At 43.4% G+C, this 19,056-nt stretch overlaps 1 protein-coding gene across 8 annotated transcripts in view; it reads right to left on the bottom strand.

Annotated features, from left to right (window-relative positions):
- MTHFD1L (methylenetetrahydrofolate dehydrogenase (NADP+ dependent) 1 like) overlaps positions 1-19,056 on the bottom strand; it is a 236,051-nt gene that overhangs the window by 179,809 nt on the left and 37,186 nt on the right. For all 8 annotated transcript variants that reach the window (XM_030809836.1, XM_030809837.1, XM_030809838.1 and 5 more), the window contains 2 exons: positions 15,160-15,271; positions 2,351-2,442 (listed from right to left, as the gene is read on the bottom strand). In XM_030809836.1, coding sequence (XP_030665696.1) covers positions 2,351-2,442; positions 15,160-15,271 — 204 coding nt within the window. The remainder of the gene's footprint in view (positions 1-2,350; positions 2,443-15,159; positions 15,272-19,056) is intronic.

The following is a 19,056-nucleotide window of genomic DNA, read 5'->3' as shown; positions in this document are numbered from 1 at the left end:
AACATTACACTCCAGCCTGGGCAACAAGAGCAAAACTCTGTCTCAAAACAAAAAACAAACAAACAAAAAAATTAGCTGGGTGTGGTGGCATGTGCCTGTAATCCCAGCTACCCAGGAGGCTGAGGCAGGAGAATTGCTTGAACCTGGGAGGTGGAGGCTGCAGTGAGCCAAGATCGTGCCACTGCATTCCAGCCTGGGTGACACAGTGAGACCCTGTCTCAAATAAATGAATAAATAAATAAATAAATAGATTAAGTGTTCACAAAAGATATCATGTACATGGATAAACTTAAACTGAATAGGTTCGTCATCCAATTTAGAAAAGAAAAATGACGAAAATATAGGACTGCATGAATGATCAGCTTGGATGCCCAGCTTCCAAATACCATCCTTCTGTAGTTGGTATAAAATAACAAGCAAATTGAATTACTGAGTAGTGTTATATATGCATATAAATTATAAGTAAATGAAATAAAAATAAATAAAAATAAAATTTGGCTTTGATGGAAATGTAACTTATAATCCTTACAAAAATGTATAATGACCCATTTTGAGGTAAAGAGTTTCCATTGTGTATTACCCTGTACATACGAAAGAAATGAACTAAATGTCACTGCCAGAGGCCACCACTGCCGCAGGCTCCAGCACCATGAGAACACTCAGCTTATATGGCAGAACACTGATGACCTTTGCCTTTAGGTCACACAGGTGGTGGTGGTTTGAAAAAATGCCTCCAAATACTTTAATACTCCTGTCTTGAAGAAGTGAGGACAATTCTCCTTCTCTTGCATGTGAACTGGACTTAGTGATATACTTCTAACAAACAGGATAAAAGGAAGTGGCAGCACATGAGGTTAGAGCCTAGGTCACCACACTGCAGACTCCTCCTGGTTCCCTCCCTTGGATTGCTCATACTTGGGGAAGTTAGCTGCCACACTGAGCAGCCCTACAGAGAGGTGGACATGATGAGGAATCAAGGCATCCTGCTGATGGCCAATGAGGAATGAAATACACATGCCCACAGCCATGTGAGTATGCCATCTTGGAAACAGATCCTCCAGCCCCAGTCAACCCCTCAGATGATTGCAGCCCCAGCTGACATCTTCACTTCAAATGCATGAGAGATCCTGAGCCCAAACAATTCGATATAGTTTGGATGTGTGTCCCTGCCCAAATCCCATCTTGAAATGTAATCCCCAGTGTTAGAGGTGGGGCCTGGAGGAGGGTGATGGGATCACAGGGGCTAGTTTCTCATGATGGTTTAGCATCATCCCCCTTGGTAGCGTCCTTGTGATAATGAATGAGTTCTCATGAGATCTGGTCATTTAAAAGTATATAGCACCACCCCCTCACTCTCTGCTCCTGTTCCTGCCTTGTGAGATGCCTGCTTTCCCTTCACTTTCTGCCATTCTTGGAAGCTTGGTGAGGCCTCTCCAGAAGCAGACGCCTGTGTTATGCTTCCTGTAAGGCCTGCAGAACTGTGAGCCAGGTCAGGTGCGGTGGCTCATGCCTGTAATCCCAGCACTTTGGGAGGCCAAGGCGGGTGGATCACATGAGGCCAGGAGTTTGAGATCAGCCTGGCCAACATGGTGAAACCCTGTATCTACTAAAAATACAAAAAATTAGCCGAGCATGGTGGTGCGTGCCTGTAGTCCCGGCTACTCAGGAGGCTGAGGCATGAGAATCGCTTAAACCTGGGAGATGGAGGTTGCAGTGAGCCAAGATCGCACCACTGCACTCCAGCCTGGGTGACAAAGCAAGAGTCTGTCCCAAGGGGAAAAAAAAAAAGAACCATAAGCCAATTAAATCTGTTTTCTTTCTAAGTTAACCAGTCTCAGGTATTTCTTTTTTTTTTTTTTTTTCAGTCTCCCTCTGTCACCCAGGTTGGAGCTCAGTGGTGCAATCTCAGCTCACCACAACTTCTGTCTCCTGGGTTCAAGCAACCCTCCTGCTTTAGCCTCCTGAGTAGCTGGTATTTCTTTACAGAAATGCAAGAATGGACTAACATACCATCTAATCTGTTAATCTACTGCCAAATCTCTGACTTGAAGAAACTGTGAGATAATAAATGCCTTGTTGCTTCAGTTGCTAAATTTTGGGATAATTTATTACACAGCACAAGATAACATACACAGTCCTCAGTATGGGTCTCTGCCCCACACTGCCATGTGATCATAGGCAACTCACTTCATTTTTCAAAATCACCGTTTCTTCATTTATCAAATGGGCCTAACACTGTGTGTGAAGTGTTTAACACTGTACCTGGTAAACAGAAACCACTTGCAAAATGTTAGCAACTATTAATCAAACTTCCAAACTCAAGATTCTCAGACAGCTATATCGAACAAACCTGAATTCGCAGAGCTGCAGCAAGGAGAATCACATCATCTTCCTCAATGAGTCCACCAAAATGTCTTCTCGGAGAGCCACACCCAACCTTCCCTGTAAAAAATTGGAGGGAAAAAAAAGACTTTCAGCACACTGTCATTTCTAACCAATTGCTCTCTGTAAACAGCTAGCACACTGAATAATGGTCTCATTTTTCACCAAGGAAGTTAGGATGTCGGGGCACAGCTGCAGGCTGGTCACCTCTGGCACAGGCTTGGGGCCCTCCATTGGGCCTGCTTCACATTTTACATTAGAGAAATGGCCATCTGGCCGGGTGCAGTGGCTCACGCCTGTAATCTCAGCACTTTGGGAGGCCGAAACAGGTGGATCACCTGAGGTCAGGAGTTCAAGACCAGCCTGGCCAACATAGCAAAACCCCATCTCTACTAAGAATACAAAAATCAGCTGGGCATGGTGGTGCGTACCTGTAGTCCCAGCTACTTGGGAGGCTGAGGCAGGAGAATCGCTTGAACCTGGAAGGTGGAGGTTGCAGTGAGCCAAGATCACGCCACTGCACTCCAACCTGGGCGACATAGCAAGACTCCATCTCAAAAAAAAAAAAAAAAAAAAAAAAGGCCATCTAAGCTATTAACCTGGGATAAATGGATTTAAAAAATGTAATGAAGCACATCATGTGCTTTCAAAATCGTATCTCACACTGAGCCAGGAAGAAACATCTAGGCACACCGTCTCTTCACACAAGCCCAAGTATCATTGTGATTTTTAAATTATGGCATAGAGATAGAAATAATAGCTCAAGAGAATTCATAGTGAACATTTAAAACACTTAATGTGGATGCAACATAGACTGCAGATTAGGCCACAGAATTCAGAGTCAGACTTGCACTAAAAGCTTACCTCTTCCTCTTGCTAGAAATTGTGATGTTGGGCCTGTTAATTAATGTGAGTAATGTAAACCTCCTAAAATTTTGTGAAAATGAAATATGATAAGGCATATAAAGTTCTTGGCATGTAGTATGTAGTTGAAACTATTAACATGAAAATAAGGCTCAGAAGAAAGGAACAGGGATATATATTCCACAGTATAATCTGTCAGAATGACTTCATATCCTAACCTTTAGATTTTTTTTTTTTTTTTGAGATGAGTCTTTCTCTGTCACCCAGGCTGGAGTGAAGTGGCACAATCTCAGCTCACTGCAACCTCCACCTTATTAGCAGCTGGGATTACAGCACCTGCCAACACTCCCAGCTAATTTTTGTATTTTTAGTAGAGACAGGGTTTCACCATGTTGGCCAGGCTGATCTCAAACTCCTGGCCTCAGTGATCTGCCCACCTCGGCCTCCCAAAGTGCTGGGGTTATAGGTGCGAGCCACTGCGCCTGGCCTAGAAAGCTCTAAAATCTTTACTGTACAATACGTAGAAAAATAGAAGCACTTTCACTTGTGGATGCAAAGTGTGAGAAGGCAGATGAAAACACTCATAGGGTAAGACTGGTCAAAGTGTTACATGAAAGATCAGGCTCTTTTGATAATTTAAAAATTCTCTATCATAGAGGTGATAGAACCGGCCAGGTGTGGTGGCTCATGCCTGTAATCCCAGCACTTTGGGAGGCCAAGCTGGGCGGATCATCTGAGATCGGGAGTTTGAGACCAGCCTGACCAACATGGTGAAACCCCGTCTCTACTAAAAATACAAAATTAGCCGGGTGTGGTGGCGCATGCCTGTAATCCCAGCTACTCAGGAGGCTGAGGCAGGAGAATCACTTGAACTGGGAGGCAGAGGTTGCAGTGAGCTGAGATTGCACCATTGCTCTCCAGCCTGGGCAACAAGAGGAAAACTCCATCTCAAAAAAAAAAAAAAAAAAAAATTGTAAGTGATAGAATCAATTTTTCATCAAAACTAAAAAATTGCATTTTAAGGTATTAACTTTAGGGATTACCTGATTATCAACATAGAAAGATGTTGATAAGAATTCTACTTCTGGCAGGGCATAGTAACTCACGCCTGTAATCCCAGGACTCTAGGAGGCCGAGGCGGGTGGATCACCTGAGGTCAGGAGTTCAAGACCAGCCTGGCCAACATGGTGCAACCTCGTCTCTACTAAAAATACAAAAAAAAAAAAAAAAAAAAAAAAAAATTAGCTGGGTGTGGTGGTGCACACCTATGCTCCCAGCTACTAGGGAGGCTGAGGCAGAGAACTGCTTGAACCTGGAAGGTGGAGGTTGTGGTGAGCCGAGATCGCATCACGCACTCCAGCCTGGGCAACAAGAGTGAAACTCTCTCTGAAAAAAAAAAAAAAAAAAAAAAAAAGAATTCTACCTTCCTTCATCACTTAGAAAATTTATAAAAGTAAACACACATGCAAAATGCTTTAGCCTGCATCCTCCCTTAGAGAAAAGAAATATTTCTAATAGCAACATTTTTGAAGACGCTATTTTCTCCTTCTTTGGATCACTCTACTCTTAAATTGTATTAGGGTGTTGGGTAATCATATAATCATATCCCTTGGGTATTATTTACAGATCAGCAACACTTCAGCTTTATGAATCATATTTAGGCAAAAGTCAAGAGTCTAGAGGATGACAGAGATTTTTTGTGTTTTGTTTTAACCGCTAGAGATCTGTACTTAAGATCGTGTCCACAAACGGGCCTCTCTCATTCCTCTGTCTTTAAGTGATGGAGAAATAAGAAAAAGCATCCGGGTGCAGTGGCTCACGCCTGTAATCCCAGCACTTTGGGAGGCCGAGGCGGGTAGGAGGTTCAAGACCAGCCTGGCCAACAAGGTGAAACCCTGTCTCTACTAAAAATACAAAAAAAAGTTAGCCAGGCATGGTGGCAGACGCCTGTAGTCCCAGCTACCCAGGGGCTGAGGCCAGTGAATTGCTTGACCCCGGGACCCAGAGGCAGCAGTGGGCCAAGATTGTGCCACTGCACTCCACCCTGGGCAAAGAGTGAGAGCTCATCTCAAAAAATCTAAAAAAGAAAAAAAGAAAAAAGAAAAAGTTATATTCCAGGAGCTGGTATCAACTTATAAATGCATATTCCCAGAATTTAATCACAAATACCCTTGAGAGTGAAGAATATTTCACTTCCAAGTTTACAAGATAAATAAGTCCTGGTATAGTTTCAGTCACTTGCATAGCATAGAACTTAGCAAAAGTGTGGATATTTTATTTTGAAAAGCTATATGATTCCTCATACGTCTAAAGTTTTCAGCAATGTGTAATCTTTTGGCTTCCCTGGGCCACACTGGAAGAAGAATTGTCTTGGGCCATAGCCACACATAAAATACAATAACACTATGATAGCTGATGAGCTAAGGGAAAAAAAAATTGCAAAAAAAAAATTTCTTGTTTTAAGAAAGTTTATGAATTCGTGTTGGGCTGCATTCAAAGCTATCCCGGGCTACATGTGGCCCACAGGCTGTGGTATGGACAGATGGTTTGGTCTAAACCATCTCACAAATTTCAACAAGCATAATGAGCCACGTAAGAAGAAATAATTAACAAAACAAACGCTTTGAAAGTGTCTAGCTCAAGACAGCAGGTGGTACACACAACACTACCCTCTATTTCCAGTTGAAACTCCGTTCAAAGTGAGTAAAAGATATGTTAAAAGCAAATAAGTCCGTAAGAGTTAAAAGGGTACCACGAATGACATTTGAGAAATTTGTGGAAGCGAGAGGCAAGTAGGGTTGGATTGAGTAACCACGGCAGAGGAATTTAAAACACCCCAAAACCACAAAGGCCTGAGATGAGGAAGAACCATTTCTTCTTCGTGGACCCTGGATAAGCCCAAAACTCACAGTCAACAAATATCGAAAGCAGGAATGGATAAAAACTAAGTCCTTCAAACACCAAAGGCTGTCCACCAGCAGCTAGGTAAGGTGACTTTATTCACATACAGTGTTGCTTTCTGATTATTACTGTTATTATTTTTTGAGACAGGGTCTTGCTCTGTTGCCCAGGCTGGAGTGCAGTGATGTGATCATGATCATTGCAGCCTTGACCTCCAGGGTCAAGCAATCCTCCCACCTCAGCCTCCTGAGTAGCTGGGATTGCAAGGGTGTGCCACCACACCTGGCTAATTTTTAAGTTGTTTTATAGAGATGGGGTCTCACTATGTTGCCCAAGCTGGTCTTCAGGTTCTGGGCTCAAGCAATCCTCCTGCCTTGGCCTTCTGATTTTTACATACAGTAGGCTAAGGTTTACTACCTGCAAAGTTAACTTTTGGTCCTTTTAATTACTGTTTTTTAATTATAAGCAATTAAAATTACAAGTAATTAAAAACAACACTTTTTTTTGAGATAAGGTCTGGCTCGATCACCCAGGCTGGAGTACAGTGGCACCATCTCAGCTCACTGTAACCCCCACCTCCCAGGCTCAAGCCATCTTCCCACCTCAGCCTCCCAAGTAGCTGGGACTACAGGCGCATGCCACAATGCTTGGCTAATTTTTGTTTTTTGTTTTTGAGATGGACTGTTGCTCTGTCACCCAGGCTGGAGTACAGTAGTGCTATCTTGGCTCACTGCAGCCTCCGCCTCCTGGGTTCAAGCGACTCTTCTGCCTCAGCCTCCCATGTAGCTGGGACTACAGGCACGTGCCACCACACCTGGCTAGTTTTTCTATTTTTTTAGTAGAGGCAGGGTTTCACCACGTTGGCCAAGCTGGTCTCAAACTCCTGACCTCAGATGATCCGCCAGCCTCGGCCTCCCAAAGTGCTAGGATTACAGGCATGAGCCACAGCACCAGGGCTTAATTTTTGTATTTTTTGTAGAGGCAGAGTTTCACTATGTTGCCCAGGCTGGTCTCGAACTCGTGAGCTCAAGCAATCAGCCCACTTCGGCCTCCCAAAGTTCTGGGATTACAAGTGTGAGCCACCAGGCTCGACCAAAGACAACACAATTATAACACAAAACTTAAAACCCACACTGTCTTAATTATATATAACTCTGGCCTGGACTCAGATTTTCTAATTCGGTTTTAAGATTGCATTGAGGCAGGGCACAGTGGCTCACACCTGTAATCCCAGCACTGAGAGGCCAAGGCAGGAGGATTGCTTAAGTCCAGGAGTTCGAGAACAGCCTGAGCAACCTGGTGAAACCTCGTCTCTAGAAAAGGCACAAAAATTAGTTGGGGCTGGGCGCAGTGGCTCACGCCTGTAAACCCAGCACTTTGGGAGGCCGAGTCGGGCAGATCACGAGGTCAGGAGATTGAGACCATCCTGCCTAACACGGTGAAACCCCGTCTCTACTAAAAATACAAGAAAAACTAGCCAGGCGTGGTGGCAGGCGCCTTTAGTCCCAGCTACTTGGGAGGCTGAGGCAGGAGAATGGCGTGAACCCGGGAGGCGGGGCTTGCAGTGAGCCGAGCTCACACCACTGCACTCCAGCCTGGGGGATGGAGCGAGACTCCGCCTCAAAAAAAAAAAAAATTAGCTGGGCATGGTGGCAGGTGTCTGTAGTCCCAGCTACCTGGGGGCTGGGGCACGAGGATCACTTGAGCTCAGGACGCAGTGGGCCCGCAGTTGTGCCACTGCATTCCTGCCTGGATGACAGAGCAAGACTCTGTCTCAAAAAAAATAAAATAAAATAAAATAAAAATAAGTTCTGAATCCAGAGAATCTGAAGCAATTAAGACTGGTAACTCAGAATCAGACATACATTTTTAATAAATTTCAGGGCTAAAGAAAATTGAGAAAGGGAATCATTATTTCACCCCCGCCCATGTAGGAGCAGGACTCCATCTGAAGGTTGTCTACAGTCTGGGCCTGGGTAATATCCTGGGATCACAGTCCAACAAGGATCTCACCCAAAACCGTGGACGGGTCTTTTCACTTCCCACTAAACACTCTCATCTAACTCATGATTTCTCCAGGGACAAGTCAATGAATCACTTTAAAAGACGGCCATTCTAATGATAATCAAACTTTCCGCAAAAAGAAAATTTAAGGCCAAAGCGTTATCATGCCTTCCTCAGAAATCAGAACCACCCTTTCACTAATATGAGTGGTGCGGAGACCACCCTGGGAACTTTGCCAGAACAATCACTGCAGTGGGAGGGATGCAGGCAAATTCTTCAGGCTTCTTGCCATCTTGGCTCTGCGGAAACATCTCAGCTTCTATGCAGTCTGGCCAACGGCATCTTTCTTATCAAAAAAGCACTTTCCAAGCCCATAGACTTAAATATTTTCTCCTCATCTAGGAGAACAAATTATTGCCAAAATGTATGCGAGGTTTTAAAATCAGGAATGGCTAAAAATTAGAAATCAGTACAGGTAGAACTTGAAAAAAAAAAACCCACTGGTAGCCAGTTTTTCAGTTAAATATATTGACTTTGTAGGATATAAAGTAAAATGCAATAAATAAAATGAGTATCATGATATGGTTTGGTTCTGTGTCTCCACCAAATCTCATGTTCAATTTTAATCCCCAGTGTTGGGGGTGGGGCCTGGTGGGAGGTGACACTTCATGAAAGGCTTAGTACCATCCCGTTGGTGCTGTTTTCATGATAGTGAGTGAGTTATCCTGAGATCTGGTTGTTTAAAAGTATGTAGTATGCACCTCCTCCTCTGATATGGTTTGGCTGTGTCCCCACCCAAATCTCATCTTGAATTGTACTCCCATAATTCCCACGTGTTGTGGGAGGGACCTGGTGGGAGATAATTTGAATCATGGAGGTGGTTTTCCCCATACTGTTCTCGTGGTAGTGAATACGTCTCATGAGATCGGATGGTTTTATCAGGGGTTTCCGCTTTTGCATCTTCCTCATTTTCTCTTGCTGCCGCCATATAAGAAGTGCTTTTCACCTCCCACCATGATTTTGAGGACTCCCCAGCCATGTGGAACTGTAAGTCCAATTAAACCTCTTTTTCTTCCCAGTCTCATGTATGTCTTTATCAACAGTGTGAAAACAGACTAATATGTCCTCTCTCTCTCTCTTGCTCCTGCTCTGGCCATATAAGATATACGTGCTTCCCCTTAGCCTTCTACCATGATTGTCTAAGTTTCCTGAGGCCTTCCAGAAGCCAAGCAGATGCCAGCATCATACTACCTGTACAGCCCGTGGAACTGTGAGACAATTAAACTTCTTTTCTTTATAAATTACCCAGTCTCATGTATTTCTTTATAGCAGTGTGAGAATGGACTAATACGTATCATTTGGTAAAATTTTTGTGACAGTGTTCTTGAGAGTTGCACTTCTAGTTTAAATTATTTGAATCTTACTGTCAAATGACAGCATATCACCAGTTTTTAAAAGAATGCAATGTAAGACATGATAAAAAATATAATTAAAACATTAGTAAACTGATACTAATAAGCTATTAGTAATAACTTAATTTGGACCACTGAAACCAAATAACAAGGAAATTTATACAGTGCTGCATATTCTAAATGACATCGACCTTTACTTTTTTTTAAAAAAGCAAAAAATTAAATATATTGTATTGAGAACTAATTAAAATTTGAAATGGAAAACTGGCAATATACTTCAGGGATAGATCTAGAATATCCAGAATTTACAGGAAAAAAAGAAAACAGTGATAGGTACAATGGATTTTGGAATTACCAAAGTTCAAGAGTCATAAGCAAAGATCCTAATTTTATACCAAATGCATTGGCATAATGAAAATTACAAGGATACCCAATTTCTCTAAAGCTGACTTTTCTTACATGTTCAGAATTTCATTGGACTTCTTCCTTTCTTGGGTTTTATTTTTCAAATATAAATGTATGTTGTGCCAAGATGGAGTCTGAAAGCTGTTTTGTGTGCAGGTGACATGGCAACAAGGAAGTGGAGGGAGGAATGCAGGAAGTGGACCAGCATTTATTGGCAGCTACCATCAAAGAGGCACTGCCCCAAGGTATCATCTCAGTCATTCCCTCAACAGCCTTGCTACCAATTTACCCATAAAGAAATTGGGAATCTTATTAATTCATTAGAGAGCTTATTTCCTCAAAGTCACACAGCCTGTAGGCACAATGCAATTAAGATTTTTTTTTTTTTTGATGGAGTTTCGCCCTTGGTGCCCAGGCTGGAGTGCAATCTTAGCTCACCGCAACCTCCACCTCCTCGGTTCAAGCAGTTCTCCTGCCTCAGCCTCCTGAGTAGCTGGGATTACAGGCATGCCCCCCTACGCCCAGCTAATTTTGTATTTTCAGTAGAGACAGGGTTTCTCCATGTTGGTCAGGCTAGTCTCAAACTCCCCACCACAGGAGATCCGCCTGCCTCAGCCTCCCAAAGTGCTGGGATTACAGGCGTGAGCCACCGCGTCAGGCCAAGAATTTTTTTTACACAAACAGCTCCCTTCTCCTTGAGTTAGGTTAATCCTGACTCCAAAGTCCATGTTCTTTCCACTACATTTTTTTTTTTCTTTTTAAGATGGAGCTCTTGTTGCCCAGGCTGGAGAGCAATGGCATGATCTTGGCTCACTGCAACCTCCGCCTCTTGGGTTCAAGCGATTCTCCTGCTCCAGCCTCCCAAGTAGCTGGGATTACAGGTGCCCGCCACCACGCCCGGCTAACTTTTGTATTTTTAGTAGAGATGAGGTTTCACCATGTTGCTCAGGCTGGTCTCGAACTCCTGACTTCAATTGATCCACCGGCCTCGGCCTCCCAAAGTGCTGGGATTATAGGCATGAGCCACACCATGCCCAGCCTCCACTAAGTTGTAATGTCTCCCTTCAGAGCCATACAAAGGAAAGTCTCAAGGTCCCTCAGGGGCTCCCAGCACATCAGCATCCCGGGGCTCTTCCCCTCTTCCACACTAAATAGAATTATATTAGCTTAAAATGATACTATAAACTACTCTGAGCCACAGAGTTGCTGTTTTGATACTGTTGTCTGAGCCTAAGAAAGAAGACCAGCTTCTCCTTGGTCCCATTTGGTACATCAGTAAATAAGTCCTAATATTTAGGGTACAAAATGGTTTTGCTTACGATGAAATCTGCTGTTTAGCAAGCAGGGAACTACAGAGCAGTGCGTATTTCTTTCATTTGAAATGATTTTTTTAGGTTGGACATGGTGGTTTACACCAGTAATCTCAGCACTTTTTGGAGGTGGAGGTGGGAGGACTACTTGAGGCCAGGAGTTCAAGACCAGCCTGGGCAACACAGTGAGAACCCTGCCTCAACAACAACAAAAAAAGTTGTTTTAATTAGCTGAGGAGGAAGGATTGCTTGAGCCCAGGAGTTTGAGGCTGTGATCATGCCACTGTACTCTAGCCTGGGCAACAGAGCAAGACCTTTTCTAAGAATTAAGTTTTTTTGGTTGTCTTTTTTTTTTTTTTTTTTTTTAAAGTAGTTACTCTTACAGCTAGAAAACAGAATGTTGAAATTCCCTTGTTTTAAAATCTAAACACTGGACTCATGCAATAGTAGAGTGAACAGAACCAACTAGCTGGGTGTAATTGTTTTCTGAGCTCTATGTCTGGGATATCAGCCATCAGGAAAATCTCTCGTAGGATTACGTATTCCATAAAATGCCTCTACAGAATTACCTCATCATAAATCACAACATCCCATCTATTTTTACGGGGAGAAGGAGGAGGGACTCTGTACCATGAAGGTAAGAATAAAAATTTCATTATAAAACTCTGCCTTTACCCAGCCACTAGTTTATTAAAAGTTCTTCTTCTCATCTTAAGTTTAAATAAGAGCTCTTTTCTTTTGAATAGTTCAAAAAGTTTATTCATTTATTTACAATAGTGGGATTATGAAAAAAAGAGGGGAAAAAAACCTTTCTCCATTATTCCCAGATCAAATTTTCATACTAAACAAAGTTGCTAAAATTAAAACTTGTAGACTATTTAGAAATGTGCTATCATGGATAGCACCATCCTGAAACTGTTCATCTGTTTCATCAACATAGCATTCCTCATCTTCATCTCAATGACTACCTAGTTGGCCCCATTTTTTTTTTCTTTTCTTTTTTTTGAGAAGGAGTCTCGCTCTTGCCATCCAGGCTAGACTGCAATGGTGCAATCTCGGCTCACTGCAACCTCCGCCTCCTGGGTTCAAGCCATTCTCCTGCCTCAGCTTCCCGAGTAGCTGGTATTACAGGCACCTGCCACCAAGCCCAGAAATTTTTTTTGTATTTTTAGTAGAGACAAGAGTTTCACCATGTTGGCCAGGCTGGGTCTCAAACTCCTGACTTCAGGTGATCCACCTGCCTTCAGCCTCCCAAAGTGCTAGGATTACAGGCGTGAGCCACCACGCCTGGCCATCAGCCCCATCTTTAAGTGGGAGACAAATTCAAGGAAATGTTTCTAAACACGCCACTAACTTAAAACTACAAGCAGAGTACAATTCTGAGTCATGCCTATTAACTTGTCAAACACTCAATATTCACAGAGTTAGCCAGGCCCAGTGGCTCATGCCCATAATCCTAGCACTTTGGGAGGCCGAGGTGGGTGGATCACTTGAGGTCAGGAGTTTGAAACCAACCTGGCAAACATGGTGCATCCACACCTCTACTAAAAATACAAAAAAAAAAAAAAAAAAAATTAGCCAGGCGTGGTGGTGGGGACCTGTAATCCCAGGTACTTGGGAGGCTGAGGTAGGAGAATCACTTGAACCCAGAAGGCAGAGGTTTCAGTGAGCCAACATTGCACCACTGCACTAAAGCCAGGGCGACAGAGCAAGGCTCCGTCTCCAAAAAAAAAAAAAAATTTCACAGAGTGGTTACTAAGCGTCAGGTACTATTCTGGACACTGGACATTCAAAAACCAACAAGAAAACTATTAGAGTTGGGCCAGATAAATTTCAAATAAATTCTACTTATAGAATCATTTTGAAATACACAGACCATCCCTGATTTACAACCTTTTCACTTACTATTTTTCCGCTTTATGATGGTGGGAAAGGGACATGCATTTAGTAGAAACTGTGCTTTAAATTTTGATCTTTTCCCGGGCTAGCTGTACATAGAATAAGGCTGTCTTGACGCACTGGGCAGCAGTGACCGCAAATCGCGGTTTCCAGCCAGCTATGCAATCATGAGGCCAAACAACCAATACTCTACGGCGTACTGTGCTGCCAGCATTTTTGGATGTTGTTTTGTGTTTTCACATCCCATCCTGTCTACAAATGCCCATTTTTTACTTATGATATTTTCCACTTCTGATGGGTTTATCTGCTCATAACCCCATGGTCAGTCGAGGAACATCTGTAACGCCTTGGTCTTTTCTTCCCCCAGAGAATCATTACATTGAAATCTAATGTTTCAGGGAATACTTTTTTCAAAAATAAGGGTCCTAAAAGGAAATCTTATTAAAAATAAAGCACTTTCACTAACAAAATATATGTCACTGTCACATAACCACAGAGCTCAAAGGGATTCCAGAACATCAAAGTAGACTCCTATCTCCAGCCATGACTGCCAAAACTGTCCTACATGAAAACTTTAATAAAACACAGCAAGTAAATATTACAGCAAACCAGCATTCATTTACAAGAAACAAATGTTGGAACTGATTTTCCTAATCTGACTGGGATTCTGAACAGAGGAAGCCCTGTCCACTATTAATAGGTTAGGCATTGTTTTTTTTTTTTTTAGGGAAAAAAAAGTTACATGAATAAACTACACATATTTTTAAAATGTTATTTAGCACATGCTTTGTTTGTTAAAAAGAGCCATTAGGGCCACAGCTCTTAATGCAAGAGGTGAGCTCTGGCTCTTTCCTTGGACTGATCCTTTCTACCCTCTCCAGCCCCCAGGGGGTTTTTAATCTGATTGCTCAATTCTGGCAGGAGCTACATTTCCTAGAGAGGAGGGTCAGTATCAACCTCTGGCTAGGGCTCATGCTTTTATGGAGCTGCCTACAAGATTTCAAGATTTCAACCTCGAGTATGGTCCTGGTGGAGAAGGAGAGCAGAGGCTCCCAGCCTTGATGTACATTCTGCCCAGCTTTAGGGATAAAAGCTGCCCCTGTCCTCCAGCCCAGCTCAGCACAGTCCTCTCTTCCGCATGAACATTTGGAGGCCAAAGCCAGAAGGAATCAGGAAGGGGGGCTCTCCTCTGCCTCCCTGTGCCATCGTCTTTGGCTCACCTGTGCTACGCAGCGACTTACTGAGGGGCTGGGTGTGCTCCAAGGCTTTCTTAGCCTCAGTCCTTCTATGAACTGGAAAAAGGAACCCACTCTGGGCCGGCTCCTGCTGGACCCAGTGGCTGCTGGCTGCCCTGTTGCAGGCACTGCTTGGGCTGCCCCCAAAGTGGGCCTGGTGTGGTCTTGAGTATTCCTGGATACTTTGGCAAAATGCCGTCAAATAGCAGGACCAATCCTACAACAGTTTCTGCATCTAGTGTTGATTTTCATACTGTTCTGAGATGACTCTGCGGCTCCAAGGATGTGCTTCATGGGTCAATGCAAGAGGAAATCAGGGAGACACACAGGCTGATCCTATTCCCATCCCTACCAGCAATCCGGCGCTCATCTGCTTTTACATAGTGAGAGTCCATGAAGATTTCTTTGGAAGAAAGGATTTTACTAATTTTTAAGAGACTGTGAAAACCGCTATTTCTAGTTTACCTCACACACATACAAATCATCTACTTGAGGTCACAACTGACCTGACTGCTAGAGGCCAGTAGGGGGCACTTCACTGTGGAAGCAGACACCTCAACCGCCATCTTAGTCTCTTTGCTCAACAGCATGGTTCTGTGAGGTAGCCCACAGTCTAAGTTTCCTACCCTATATATTAATGTTGACGACTGCTAACGTTTCAGAAACATACCCTCTTAGGAAAAGGTTAACCTTTCTTCGAACGATCTGACCTAATCAGTGGCTCAACACCAATGTGAAGACATTTACCTGACAGGAAGTCATGGGAGCAGTTGAGAACAGTAGTTCCTGGTTGTATCCAAGTAAGGGGAATCTCTTCTGGCTTAGGTGAGCCTAGGACCACAATGTCAGCCTCGTGAAGCTAAAAGGAGAAAGAAAAAAACACGCACATTTTGATCTGAGGCATAAAGACACAAGTAACTACTGATGTCAAATGAGTTCAGCACAATCCCAGATCCACAGCTTTGTTCCAAGCTGCTGACAAGGATGGAATCGCTTTATTAATTCCTTTCAAGCATGTATTAATACAAACAGAAAATGATTATCATATCCTAGAAAGAAAAGAAAATAGGACTTAAAAAATGTGGCTGGGTGCGGTGGCTCACGCTTGTAATCCCAGCACTTTGGGAGGCCGAGGCGGGCAGATCACGAGGTCAGGAGATCGAGACCACGGTGAAACTCCGTCTCTACTAAAAATACAAAAAAATTAGCCGGGTGTGGTGGTGGGCTCCTGTAGTCCCAGCTACTCCGAGAGGCTGAGGCAGGAGAATGGCGCGAACCTGGGAGGCGGAGCTTGCAGTGAGCCGAGATTGAGCCACTGCACTCCAGCCTGGGCGACAGAGCGAGACTCCATCTCAAAAAAAAAAAAAAAAATGTCTTCAGGGTAGTCACTTGAGCATACATACTGCATGGAGTATTATCATTTACATGTTTTCACCACTAACTATAATATCAAGAAAAAGGATGGGGCAGCTGGGCACAGTGGCTCACATCTGTAATCCCAGCACTTAGGGAGGCCAAGGCAGGTGGATCACGAGGTCAGGAGTTCGAGACCAGACTGGCCAACATGGTAAAACCCTATCTCTACTAAAAATACAAAAATTAGCCAGGCGCGCTGGTGGGGGCCTGTAATCTCAGCTACTCAGGAGGCTGCGGCACAAGAATCACTTGAACCCAGGAGGCAGAGGTTGCAGTGAGCCGAGATCACACCACTGCACTCCAACGACAGAGCGAGACCCTGTCTCAAAAAAAAGGAAAACAAGGGCGAAGGCCATAAGGTCTGGCTCACACAGTGGGCTTGCTGGCCTGTATAATGGCACCATCACAATGAGACTCCTATAGAACTGTTACTATACCCATGGAAGGACTTTCAGGAGCTTGAGAAAGAATTTCACTTTCTTTGAGGCCCTGGTTAGTCTCTTGTCCAACCATTCATTTTTTTGCCCTAAGAAAGTAGAAAGAATGCAACCACTCCAACAAAATGCATTAATTGTGTCCATCCTATCTGCATTTTGATCATCCACTGCAGGAGGAACATGTCTGGTAGGAAGCTGACATTAAGACAAAGAGGCAGGCAAAGAGGTTGGCTTTGACTTTAACCAAAGAATGACCAGCTAGCTCCCCAGGCCCTATGGAGCAAGTGATGATTTCAAACCGGATCCCTATGCAGAGGGAGGGGTGAATAGGAATATTAGACTTGCAGAAGACAATAGCTACAATTGTACAGGTCAGCTAGGTGTTGTAAGTATTACCTCACTGAATATTCCAAATGAGTGAGATTGGTGTTACTATGCTCATTTAACAGACAAGGAAACTGGGGCTCTCAGACACAAACAGCTCTACAGTATGTCCTGTGTCTCCTAGTGAACTCAGTCTTTGAGATCCTAGTGAACCTAGGCAGAAAGAGGGCGACCGACGGTCCCTTCCCCCACTGTCTTTCCTGTGTACTTTGATGTCCTGCAACTACCCACAGAGTCTCTGGGGTCAAACAGACAGAGGGGCAGATTACGAAACACAAAAGCATCCCCACTGCCACTGCCCCTACCAAACCACCAAATAAACGTGTTGGGGTCACCCTTATCCATTCTCAGCTTAGACAGGCTGATCATTAAAGATCCTGTAGAAGAACCAGGTCAGCTCCTCAGCCTGAGGACTTTTAACACTATTTGGGCAAAAGGGTGCATCAGGTGATGCCTTTTAGAAATCTTGGGACAAGAGATGGTAATGGGAGCAAACTCATGACAGTCCTACCTGGTTTATGAACAGAAAAGCCAAGATCAAGGGCAGATCCAAGTCCCCTGACAGAGGAGGAGCAAGATAAAAATGTAAATGCATGTCTCTTCATAGAGCTGACAAAGCCAACTTTTAAAAGCTAATACCTTGGAAATATTTGATCAATTTGACCATGTGAATAGGGAAAAGTGTATTAACACTCATTGATTATCCATTAATAAGCCAAACAGTATTCCCTGCTTTTCAGCTTCTGACTGTATGAATCTACTGTATTAATCACCTTAAAAAGAAAAGAGAAAGCCCTACCAAAACATTTGCCTAGGCCAGACACGTTGGCTCATGCCGCCATGCTGGGTTATCCTAGCACTTTGGGAGGCCTGGGTGGGAAGACTGCTTGAGCCCAAAAGTTTGAGAACAGCTTGGGCAACATAGGAAGGCCCTGTCTCTACAAAAACAAAATAAAATGAAAATTAGCCAGGTGTGGTAAGGCATGCCTGTGGTCCTAGCTACTTGGGAGGTTGAGGTGGAAGGATCGCTTGAGTCCAGGAGGTCATGGCTGCAGTGAGCCGTGATCGAGCCACTTCACTCCAGCCTGGGCAACAGGGCAAGACCCTGTCTCAAAAACAAAACAAAACCAAAAACAAAGCACATTTGCTAAATAACCATTCTTCTGTGCCACAAGGCCAAAATACCACTAAACCTCACTAAGAACTTTGCAGCCAAATGAGAATCGCTTGAACCTGGGAGGCAGAGGTTGCAGTGAGCTAAGATCACACCACTGCACTCCAGCCTGGGTGACGGAGCAAGACTCTGTCTCAAAAAAAAAAAAAAAAAAAATAGAATTTTGCAGCCAATATCACCAGCAATCTAGTCCCTTAAGCCACCTATGATCTCTACAGATCTGAAAAACAGCTAGAGTTCCGGGTAATGGTATATTTAGGGAGAAAGAAATGTCCTAGTGGAAAGAGGATTTTAAACATCTGTATAAAAATTTTATTTCTTCATTTATAGTACTGTCAAAAATTCAACCACATTAATCCTCAAGAGAAATACAAATGTTTAAGCTTTGTCGCAGTTCTGCAGATAAGAAACGCCATTTTGCTAGATTTTCAGGCAGAATAGCAGCAAAACCAGAACATGGTAAAACAACTGTAAAAAGGAGGTTAATATGAACAAGGCTGAAATGTTCATTTTGGAGAAAGCCAAGGATCACAGGTTCACACAAGTCCCCTAAGAACAGTTAGTTTCCTACACGTGGTGTCTTTGATACAACCTGTTCTTTTCATTACCTATAAATCTTGGAAATCTTATTCCGACCCCTCAACTCCATACCTACACACAACTCTAAAGTGCGCTGTGCTCATCTGCAACTGGGGAACAGCTAATTCCACAGAGAAAACACAAAAATCTCCTCCCTTAGCAATGATTGCATTGTAGATGTTAATTCTTTCTGGAAAGGAAAAGTGCTAGATGCTTAAATCAGTAAATAGCTCGCCGAGGACAAGGGAAGATTTTAATGAGCTAAAATTCAAGGAGAATTATCGTCTCACTTGCTGTTCCTACTTTCCTCCTCCCAAATGGGAGAGACCCTGGCCAAAGCTTGGCTTAAAACTCTATCTCATAACAAGTTATTGCTTTCTCTGCTGAGACTTGAGTGGAGCAGCTTAAAGCAAACCACCCCACTCCCCAGGCAGAGAACCGAATTTTAAACAATAGTAAGACGCAGATATGCAGACACTTAACAGGGAGCGTGTGGGGGTGCAGCAGTTTAGATAATATGAAGATGAATTTTCTCAAAGTCATGAATTTTTAAGCTGGAGGGACAAGCATCTGAATATAAAGAGATGGGGGAAAGGGAGGACAGATGAGATTTGGAAAGTTATACAGAATATTATAATTTTGTATTTAGCAAAT

Source organism: Nomascus leucogenys, chromosome 3, assembly GCF_006542625.1.
Source record: "Nomascus leucogenys isolate Asia chromosome 3, Asia_NLE_v1, whole genome shotgun sequence".
Taxonomy (NCBI): domain Eukaryota; kingdom Metazoa; phylum Chordata; class Mammalia; order Primates; family Hylobatidae; genus Nomascus; species Nomascus leucogenys.
The sequence above is the reverse complement of the archived record's forward strand: the minus strand, read 5'-3'. Positions and strand labels throughout refer to the sequence as shown.